Below are 11,165 nucleotides of genomic sequence, written 5' to 3' on the forward strand. Positions count from 1 at the left end.
AAAAACCTGTTGGTTTCAACAGAGTACTCTTGTCTGGCATCGTATGTCTGCAGCCTAACACACGAAGTCTGTCCCTTTCCTTTCTTAACCTAACCTCTCCACTTTTCTTGACTTGTGCAATGTTCTACGTTCAGAAACAAAACAATACAAAACAAAAATCCTTACTAGCAGGCACTTAATAAAAACAAATATATATATATATATATATATATATATATTTCCATCTAGTTTCAAGAGAATTCAGTCAGGACATTTTTTCTTCTCCAACTCAAATATACTGATGCTTTGCTCGATGGTACAGTCCATATATTTTCCAGGAAAATTCTAAATGGAAAAAAGTGTGAAGTTTTCAAAAGTTGCTGATATCAGTTACCAAGCTGCCTTAAACAAAAAGAAAAACCAGAAAAAGATAATACCACATTTCCACTTGGGAGGTTTGTGTCTCAAATAGCTTTATTGTTCCTTTGTGGATCTGTAGACATCTGCATGGCTACCTCCAGGGTGCAGAGGTTTTAAGCTGACTCTGAAATGAAGGACATTCAGTTACTATTGCAAGAAGTTCACTGGAAACTTAAAAAGCACCCACTTCTGTCCCCCAGGGTCGGTAAGGTTTACTGTTTGTTCCACTGCTTGTCTGCTGGGGACTGGACGTGGCTGATACTGACAGAGGCGGGCTGATGGCTGTGGCCGCTGCCACTGCTGCAGCGGCGTTCGGGGGGAGCATGGGGAACGCCCCTGCGAAGGACAGAGGGAAGCTGTGCGCTGCTGCGGTGGCTGCTGCAGCCGCTGCATGGACCGTGGCTGAGAGGGACAAGAGAGAAGTGGAGAGGGGTGGCACGCATGGGGCGACACTGCCCGTCGACGGCATCCGCAGGGCGGAATCTGCGTGGGCAAACGTGGCGGTGAGGAGAGCGGAGCCGTGGGCAGGAGGCACTTCCGAAGTTGTGGAGAGGCGGCAAGGCGTCGACTCCGAGGCGTGGAGTCCGTTGGGTTGGAGCAGGGCTGCGGGGAGATGGTGGAAGGCCGCCGCCCAGTGGTGCGGATGGAGGGGGTGGTGGTGGTGAGCCAGCGAGGACGTCATTGCCGCCGCCTCCCGCTGCGAGGCGCACGTGCTGAGATGAGAAACCAGTCGCACGCGCAGAGGATCCGAGGAGTCCAGGCCTTCCACCGAGCTCAGGTACCTCGCCACTTCCGTCAGGCACTCTCGGAATCCAATGCTCATGAAGTCCATGGCAAGCGCGTGTGCGTCAAAGTAGCCTAACAGGGGGTTGGAGCAAAGAGGGGGCCAGGAGAGACAGCGAGACAGAAGATGATCCCATTACTGAGAGTAACCACCAACTACGTTCCGCTCTGTCCTTGGGAAGATTTAGGTAGAACGACGATTCTTTCTGAAAACGTTGCCTGCTATTTATGGTTGCTAATTTTTGCAGAAGTGAAGGAAGTGTACCTTACAATTTGCACGTGTGGCAACTTTGGCAATGCGTTATACTACAGTTGTTCTTGCAACCAGATATCACAGTGGGGGGGGAGGGAAATTAAGAACATCCGTGTTTCAAACATTTCCAGGAATAACAAAATAGTGTCTCTCCTTTTGAACTGTGGCATAGTGAACCTCCTTAGTCTAACTTTTTCATGGTAATAGAGAGTTCCAGTCTCTCTGTCTCTGTCACATGAGTTGGAGATGAAAGGGTTTATCTGAAACATCCTCAGTCTTTTATGACACAGATTTGAAACGAACGTTAACAGCCTTAACATTTTCTAAAAGAGGACTTTTCTTGAACCATCACTTATTATATCTTAACAAATTAAAAAATGCTTCTTGACTCATAGTTTCTTTTTTATCAACAAAGTGAAAACATCATGTCATTACTTTGCACGAAAAAAATTTAATAAAAATAAAATGATTAAAAAAATATTTTTGGTTACTAATTTGAAGATCTTATTTTTCTATCAGGCAATATAAGGCCACTTTGCTGATATAAACTTACTATAACTCTTACTGTTCCTGAAGATCAAATATATATTCCCTTCACTGGTTAGCTTACCTTTTCCTGGCATCCACCCAAGAAAAAAACTGTGTGTAAATTGTGTCAGTGTTTATGCATTCATCCCCACGCCTAAGGTTACTACCATAAAAATAGCTGGAGCTGGGTCACATTTGTAAGAATCCCTTTTTACTCAAAGATAATACATTAGAATAGAAAAACAGTAATATCTGATTATCAGTGTCAATTTAAGAATACAGTAATAATCAGGCAGTTGGGGAAATATCACTATTTTGAATGAGTGACCTCCAATATGTAAAAATATATCCTTTTCAGATTTTTTTTAATCATTTGTAACATTTTTTTAAAGTTAATTTTCAAATTATAAGTTTAGTCTCTTTTATAAATTTACTTACTTTTGGAATGTCTGTATACATAAATGAGAAACATCACATTCAAACGCAGTTATTTTCATCTAAGGCATTTACTACATTGTCTTTGTTATGATTTTGCAGATCAAAGTATTACCTGTTTAATTTATTAATAATTAAACTGTCTTATTCTATGATCAAAGCACTTTGAAAAACAGTAGTCACAAAATTCAAAATTCTAAAGCTAGAACTCAAACAGAAATGTGAAGGTCAAAAAGACATTTGGGGCAAAAATATACACTATTAAAAAGTAACAGCACAGAGATGATATAAGAGAATATCATGAAATGTGGAAGATCAGCAAGAAAAATAGGTAGCCCAGAACTTCGGCATAGTTAGCGACAAAGCCCCTGGGATTAGGAGGAAAAACTCTTGCTCAAGAAGCAGGCTCCACAGAAAGATTTCACATGAGAATCCTCAGATTCTCTATGGGACTTTTCAGACTTCTGACTTCCATGAAAGAAGGTGGGAGATACTCATCAGAGTAGACAGAGTTCAGAAACCCAGAAGGATTTAGAAATTTAGGTTATTCTACTAAATCCTCCTAGAAACGACTGCAATATCAAGATAAGACTGTAAAGAATTGAACCAACAGAACTGGAACCATAGGAGCTTCCAAGAATTTTCATGAGCAGGCATGAAATAATTGAAATTTGTGGTCTGCCAGCTATAGGTTGCTGGATATAGCAGAGTTCTCTGTTGCACCTTAAGGAATATAACTTATGTAATTTCTATCCTATCGGTGACAACATAGGGAAATGACAATGAGCAACTGTCTGCTGTGAATGGATCCTGGGCCAAAAATAATAGCACATGGGTCCATACCACATGGTCTGTGCCATCACTATCCTATGGCTTTAAGTGAATAAACTCACAACAACTTTGTGAGGTGGACACTAGCACTGTCTTCATTTTACCGATGAGGAAATTGGAGCTCAGAGAGGGTTAGTCATTTACCAGGGTCAAAGAGCTAATACATGGCAGAGCCAGATTTGAAACCAGGCACCCTAACTGCAGAGTCCATGCTCTTCACCACTACACGGTGAGGCCACCATAGCAGTTGTGTCTCAGATGGTGCCAGCCCACAATGCCAGCCCCCCGTCCCCCCCCCCCGCCCCCGTCTGCAAGGCCTACACATTCTCCTACTTGATGACCTTTCTAATGACCTGGCAGTCAGGCCACTTGTATGGTGCTTGCCTGGAAATGTCGTTGATAAACTATTCTGGGATGAATTTTCGGACTGTTCAAGTAGCCAAGAATAGCAACTGAGTTTTTATAATAAGGCATAAGAAAAATATTCTTCTTTAGAAGTATACCTCATGCCAAATATTTGAAACCCTGATAAGAACTCTTAGTCTTGTGGCTAACAACGCCAAGGGAGGCAGAGCAATCAAGCAACGTTTCTTGCACTATCCCTAACTCAATGGTTCTCCTAATATCCTGAAGTAGCAGGTGTAGAGACAGACTCATGGGGCCTGTAGAGCTCAAAGCACTGGTGTAGGCCTCACAGTGCAGCAGTGTCCTTTGTACTTCTGCCTCAGGTCAAAGATGAGGCGGTCGCCAGGAAGGTCTGGATCCTTGGCTTTCAAGATTTCACCCAGTTCTCCCCATTATATAAGAATGTTTGCATCCTACGCTTAGAGTTACATTTAATGAGTAGAAATCGCAATTCCATGCCCATTCATTCAGGAAGATTCCTTGAGAAGGTGCAATTGAGGGTAAGTCATAGCATGTGGGCTTCCCTATATAATGATCACCCCCCACCTGACACAGGTGAAAGATCAGGGCTGTGTTCCACAGGTCCTCAGTGGTATGGCCATAGTGGAGTTAAAAATAGAAACATTTCCATACTACTTGGTAACCAGCTACTTCCCTCCAGTGCCCTATTTTGGCCCTGATCTAGTACAAACTATGACATTATACAGTGAAAGGCTGGTGCAGAGCACAGAGAAGCCTCCAGGGGGTAGGTGTAGCAGCACTCAGCCCCTTGTGGTACCCTGTCCTTAACCAGCTGTGAAATATATTAAATAACTGCCTTGGCTGAGATGAATGGCAAAGGCTTGCTTGAACGGGGGAAAAAAGATACAAAATAACGAAATCCAGTCTGAGTGATGTATAAGAAATGGAAGGATGAAATCTGAATGAATATTACAGCTTTAAAGATCTCAAGTCTATTTTTAGCGTGAGGGTCCAACCCTGACCCCTTGGACAATTTTTCCCTAAATCACTATCCAGTACAAAGGACATCTCTCCAGGGCACTGGGCTCAGGGCATCTGCTTCTGTTTGCTCTCCGCAGGAATGACTACTCACATTAACAGTTTCCAGCACAGATTCACTCCCTGCGCTTCGAATGCTCTGTCTGATCTAAATCTAAGATGAACTGACATCTGAAAACAACAATGAAAGTAATTTTAGAGTCACTTCTTTTAGAATAGCTGCATTATACTGAGTCCTAGCTCTGGTTTAATGAAGGGTTCAGGAGGAGAGAAAGAAGAAAAAAAAGAAAAAGATTGCCTCTAACCTCCTGTTTATGTTTGGATGTTTGTGTGTTTGTTTTGTCTTTCTGTACAGATTTCAGCATGCACTTCTGAAGTCCCAAACAAATCTCTGACCAGGCTGCTGTGAATGAAGCTTTACTCCCACAGTATTATGAAAGCAAACACAAGCCTAGGGTCAAGTGCTTCTTTTGTTCCAGAAGTTCTTTCCCACGAGTTCAATCCTGCCATTAGCATTGATTTCCACGGCTTTAATCTGGGACCTCCTATCTCAGCTTGTTAAAGAACTGTTCAGCTATGACTTCCTTATAATCTTAGGAAGAAAAAGATGAAAAAAGAAAGGTATAAAGTGGGGAAAACGAAGTCACCTACTTACCTTTACCCCCGGTTGCCTGAAGCATCTTTAAATGATCTACTGTCATTTGAAGTATTTCGGCTTTTTCTAACTTTGCAGATCCCTGCATAAACAAATAATAAAATCTTATCAGTCCTATGGAAACTATTTTGGAACATTTTACACTGGATTTTCAATTTTCCCTCTCACTAGAAAATTTTAAGTTTAATTTTTTTCATAGAAAAATCTGAATTCTTTTCAAACTTTACATGAAAACACTAATTATTATGTCACACCCAATCACAGATATTTCCCATTTTAACTGTTAAAGACTAAAAGGCGTAATAATTTTTTAATCATAAGAATAACTATATTCCCAATATCACTCCACTAAAATCATTATAATTGTGAAAATCTCAAACTTCACATGCAATCAGTACCCTGGTTAATAATACACTTTATTTTATTATCCAATTATATAGGACATCCAATAGTCCTATATTATGCTGAAGTCTAGACCAGTTGAATAAAATCTAGAGAATAAGGAGATAAGATCTTAGCCAATTAGTGTTGAAAGTAATTTTTTCAAGTAGAAAATTTTAACAAGTCTTTTTTTTTCTTGTTTTTTTTTAATTTAAATTTATTTATTGGGGTGACATTGTTAATGAAATTACATAATTTCAGGTGTACAATTCTGTATTACATCAACTATAAATCCCATTGTGTGTTCACCACCCAGAGTCAGTTCTCCTTCCATCACCATATATTTGATCCCCCTTACCCTCATCTCCCTCCCCCACCCCCCTTACCCTCTGGTAACCACTAAACTATTGTCTGTGTCTATGAGTTTTTGTTTCTCATTTGTTTGTCTTGTTTTTGGTTTATATACCACATATCAGTGAAATCATAGGGTTCTCTGCTTTATCTATTAACAAGTCTTTAAGGTAATTCCTATTAGACCACTGGTAAGCAGAACCAAAACTGCAAAAGGGGATTTTTAATGATTTTTTTCCCAATAATCACCAGCAGGTGTCACTGTGAATCCCAAGATCATAAACAAGAAAGCATAATTTACTTACCTTGTAAGCATCAGAAATACTTAAGGATATTTGAGTCCTTTAAAATAGTTCTTAATAAAAGTGTCTTGAAAACATATTTTTATGTCCCTCCCCCCTTTTAAAAAAAGGCAACCTCTGGGACACCAAGTGAAATAAAAATGTGCTACCTCAAACTGTCTCAGAGTGCTGTGGGTGGCTTCAATTTCCTGGAAGAGCTAAATAATTAAATCAATATGTTTTTCTGAAAAGGAAACTGAAGCTATTTCAGGTTCCTATGCTTTACTTGTTTTGTGAAAATTATCAGCACCCAGTACATGGTGAGAATGCCAGTTATTTAAACTGCTTGAAACAACACCCTTCTAATCATATTGTGACAGGGCCAGCTCACTAAGGGTTGGTAGCCAAGCTTGGCAAATGGGAAAGTCTGTGTTTATGGTAACTGCCAAACAACTGAAGTTTGCTTTTAAAGTTTGTTTTAAGTCTACATTTAAGGGGGGAAAAATCTAACATACCAAGAAAAATAAATCACCAAACTAACTGTGCCTCATAACTGTGCTCATAACAGTACTCAAAAGTAAAAACATCACTGATTACTGATATTTTTCATTTTTAGCCTATTGTGATTTGAAAATGCTACCATATCAAAACTATAATTACCACATTACATTTAGTTTATCAAAGACAGTTTCAAAATACAGAATGGGTGGCTTTTTTCCTCTTAAAAATGTATAATCAATAGCATATTACATCTTGTACTTCTGTCAATGTTCAATTTTTCCATGAAGATGTATAGTAGTTTCAGTGAAAGTGACTAATAACAAAACTGCAGTCTGGATAATTTCCAAGGGCTTTGTAGGGCTTGCTTTATAATGTTTGTGATTCATGAAATAAACAACAAATGTAATAAACAAACAACTGCTGTATTATACTCTAAATTGAAAGTATTTTCAAAAAGGGTATGATGCCACATTCTTTGAAAGATGCTCTTAGAAATCTGTGCCATCAACCATGGCAGCAGGAGAACAACTTTTCCAAAAACAACAAAGAAAGATTTAAATATCTGGTTTCTTACTCTTAAGTGGACATTTTTTTTTGTTGTAAAGGAATATTTGAAAAAAGGGGCACATGGCTAGTTTGATTTTTACCAAACTTCAAAAGAGATGTTGTAAATCGAACATCATTCTGTTAATACAGGAATTAAAAATGAAACCAAGTGGTTTGGTAAGTAAATTTATTTAGTATTATTATTTAGAAAGTAGAGCTAGAGATATTACTTTCTGGGCTTTGGTCATTTTTACAATAAAAAGCTTATTTTTTTAAAACTATTTGAGACAAAAATGAAATTTCACATATATCTCTTTTTTTGAAGAATACTACACACAATTTGGTTTTAAACAAAACCACTACTGGTCTTCATAGAAAGAACAGAGAAAGCATGAACATTGTTACCCTTAAGGGGAAAATAAGCTCAAGAATGGAAATGTTTTTCAACTTCACGACGGATTATGTTTTTAATAGTTTTGCCACAACAAAGCATTTTATTGAAATCACTGCTCTGTGCCAGATCAGAGCACATATACTATTATTTTAATGAGCTTTAACAAGAACCCACATTCCCAGTTGAGAATCAGATTTTTTGAGATTTTTGGTGGAGTGGTCAGGGGTGAGGGTAGCTTACTTGTTTTTCAAAAGCAGTTGGCACCAATCGTCTCAGCTCAGATAAACTGTTATTTATCCGATCTCGACGCCTTTTCTCTATTATCTATCCCAAAGAAAGCAAAACAACAAAAAAAGTTTATGAACACACAAAAAATTATTCATAATGGGAAAATACAACTGTTACACACTAGGCTGGATTACATGAAATAAAAAGAAAGAAAAACCACATACCCCTCTTCGTTTCTTTCTTGCCATAATCTGAGATGTTGTTGTTGGAGAATTCGATCTAATCACAGAGCTAGTACTTTGCCTATGAAATAGGAAGACTATGTCAGGTGCTGTATTACCATAACAATTGATTCTTCTGGGTACTTGATGGCATCCATTAAAGATGCAGAGTAATTGCACAGTTCAGGTTTGTGTTTATTCTTTATTCTTTACTCTTAACATACTTTGCTTTCAGCCCTTATATCTCTTTGCAGGTAGGAATCACGTCCTTTTAAAAATTTTAATGAGTAATCCCAGATGCCAAATCGATTGGCAAAAACATCCCTAAACTTTTACTACATCTCCCAGTGAAATAGTTATGGGCAGTCAGGGTGAGAAGTTAGACATTAGTTTCTTAAATGTTTCTTAAAAGTCAACTAATCTCTAATAGCATCTTCCTCCTCAATCCGGTCAGACACACTGAACAAAGCAAAGCTATTTTAAAATCAAGGCCATGTTTAGCACCACTACCAAACATACAGTCATCACATGTGAAACTGTTGTACCTAGATGCAATCTTCAAAATAAACAGCAGTTATCTTAGTATTTCAAAACTTCAATTAGTCATATCTCACAACAGGAAAAAAAAGAGACAAATTTAATGTTTTGTATACTAATCTTCCAAAAGAATGCTCCCAATTAAGTGCCACAGGTACAAAAATTAAAATTAGCTCAATACTACGTAGATAAATGTTTTACTTTGAAAATGAAACTTGTGAGAATGGTTGTGCCTTCAATCTAAACTGAAACGTCTAGGTTTCCTAACGAAAAGGTATTTTATATTGAAAGTTTAATCAAATTGTTAGTTTGCCACTTACAATTTTTATCATCTTTTCTAGTTTTATGTTACTCTTCATAATTCATGGATTCTATATTTCTTCATATTCTCAAATTCTCCAGGTTCCTGTTATTCTCTTTCATTTCAGAAATGTTGCACACACCAGGATCTTATTACCTCACCTTCTCACTTCTGGATCTTATTTCTGAATTAACTGTCTCCCTCATTCCCACACCTTTTCAAATGGTTTCGCCTTTCACGTATCTTCTGTTTTTCTGATCTCATTTTTTAAGATGATACAACAACATTTTAAAATTAGAAGATACTTTGCAAACAATGTTTCATATAAATATCTTTGCTCTTGCTGATTTCAGGCTTTGGTTTGTATATATTAGAATAACAGCATTGAAAGAAAAAAACAGTATTACAAGTTTTCCAAAAGTAGGAAGAATTCCGCTTTGAGTGACAGCCGCAGATAAATAATTAAGGTGCTTCTGAGGATGCCAATTAGAAGCAATTATCATTTGACCCGCCTTGGCACTAAAATGCCTCGGTAATCTCCCTCTGTCACTGGAAAGTGGAGGTCTGGCTTCTGTGATCACGACCTCGATCTTTTCCAGACTTAAGAACAAGCAGTCAAAGAGATGATGCCAGAAACGATCCTTACATCTGTCACTCACTCTCTCGTCAGCCAAGTCACACACGTCAACCTGGAAAGCTCAACCTACTTAGCCTTGACATCCGCAAACTGCTTTAATTTGTCCAGAAAGGAAGTTATCTTTTTAGTTTCTTTAAAAATTAAAAAAAAAATCAATTTGTTTCTCTTTTCGCCTGGCCCATTTTGAAAGTGCTCCCAAACCCAGTTTCAGGGCCGGGGGCGTCGCCCACCGCCGGGACGTGCCGGTCCGCGTACCCCACGCTGGCAACCCAGCACCCTCCCTCGCCAACTCCTGTATCCTTTTCAGTCGCGTCCCCGTTCCTCTGCGCCCCACCCCTACAGTGAAAACCGACATCCCTCGCCCCACCCAACGCACGCTCCGCGAGCGCCCACCACTCCGAGTGTCTCGGGCAAAACTTTGCCCGCGCCGTTAGGACGCCGCGGAGAGGAGCCTCGGGAATTCCCAGGAGCTGCTCGTGCACAAGGCTCCCCGACGCCTCGGGCTCCGGCCAGCTCCCGCCAAGCCTGAGCTCACCCCGAGTAATTGTTCTCGCTCCCCACGTCTATGGTCTCGTCCATGTCGCTCTCGGAGGTGGTTTCCTCGCAGGGGCGCTTCATCGCGGCGGAGACGGCACGGGGCGCAGCCCGGCCGGAGCCACGGACGCCAAGGCGGGCGCAGCGCTCTCCCTGCCTGCCGCTGCCCTCCCTCCTCCCTCCCTGGCCCGGGCAGGAACCGCTCCCGCCGCGGCGCGGTCGGCTCCTCGCGGATCTTTCCCACGCCGCAGCCCAGCTCCGCCGCAAGAGCAGGCGCCGGCCACGCCCCCCCGCGCGGGCGGGGCTCCCTCGCCCGCCTCCCGCGCGCCGCCACCCGCCGCCCCGCCGGGCTCCGCCTCCTCGCGATCGGCGCGGCCACGATTGGCTGGGGCGAAGGGGCGGGGCCGCGGTCGCCCTAACCGGCCGCGAGGCTCGGGCTGAGGCGTGGGAACGCGGCCTGACACCTGGGGCCGCGAGCTGCCGCGGGCAGGAGAGACCGCGGTGAGCCGGAGCGCCGGGCTGCGATGTCTACGGGGGGAAGCGTGCGGACGTGGGGGGGCGGGCAGGTGCGGGGCGGGCTCTGGGACCTCGGGGTGTGGCCCTCCCCCTCGCCCCGCCGTCTGCCGGTCAAGTTTCAGTCCTCTGTTGAAAGAATAACCCCAAGCGCGTGGCTGAGTGTGGGTGACGTCGAGAGGCGCCGTGGCGAAACCAGCCTCCGCGCTCGGCTGTCCCTTGTCTGGACCCAAACTGCTGAGGGGCTGACCCTGGCGGTCACATTTGCCCTCTGGGGGTTTTGGAAATCTTTCACCCGAGTTCCTTTTCTCCCGAGCAGCTCCCGGGGCTACTTCCTCAGCCTCTGGGCTGTGAACAGATTAAGGACGGGAGTCTCTCCGACCAGGTACCTAACCGCTGGCGGTCGGAGGCTCTAAGAGGTCGGCCCCCCGCAGGCTTCTCGATTTGCTCTA

At 42.0% G+C, this 11,165-nt stretch overlaps 1 protein-coding gene across 2 annotated transcripts; it reads right to left on the reverse strand.

Moving 5' to 3' along the window:
* Positions 1-435: 435 nt before the first annotated feature.
* On the reverse strand, positions 436-10,465 carry HEY2 (hes related family bHLH transcription factor with YRPW motif 2). 2 transcript variants are annotated; one of them, XM_081045278.1, is made up of 5 exons: positions 10,202-10,465; positions 8,195-8,273; positions 7,983-8,066; positions 5,289-5,370; positions 436-1,257 (listed from the first exon to the last, which is right to left on the reverse strand). In XM_081045278.1, exons 1-5 carry the CDS (start codon positions 10,282-10,284, stop codon positions 572-574), a joined length of 1,014 nt encoding a protein of 337 aa, XP_080901404.1. In that variant the 5' UTR covers positions 10,285-10,465; the 3' UTR covers positions 436-571. The 2 variants fall into 2 exon arrangements, with proteins under 2 accessions (XP_080901404.1, XP_080901405.1); XM_081045279.1 differs by lacking the exon at positions 10,202-10,465 and adding an exon at positions 9,049-10,009.
* Positions 10,466-11,165: the final 700 nt, after the last annotated feature.

This window comes from Rhinolophus hipposideros (genome assembly GCF_964194185.1).
Source record: "Rhinolophus hipposideros genome assembly, chromosome: 3".
NCBI classification, from domain to species: Eukaryota; Metazoa; Chordata; class Mammalia; order Chiroptera; family Rhinolophidae; genus Rhinolophus; species Rhinolophus hipposideros.

Coding starts and splice junctions, on each gene's coding strand:
- HEY2 (XM_081045278.1), bottom strand. CDS start 10,284: ATGAAGCGCCCCTGCGAGGAAACCACCTCCGAGAGCGACATGGACGAG. Junction 8,067..8,194: donor CAAGAAAGAAACGAAGAGGG/GTATGTGGTTTT, acceptor TCTTTGGGATAG/ATAATAGAGAAAAGGCGTCG. Junction 1,258..5,288: donor TCAGGCAACCGGGGGTAAAG/GTAAGTAGGTGA, acceptor ACCCCCTGTTAG/GCTACTTTGACGCACACGCG.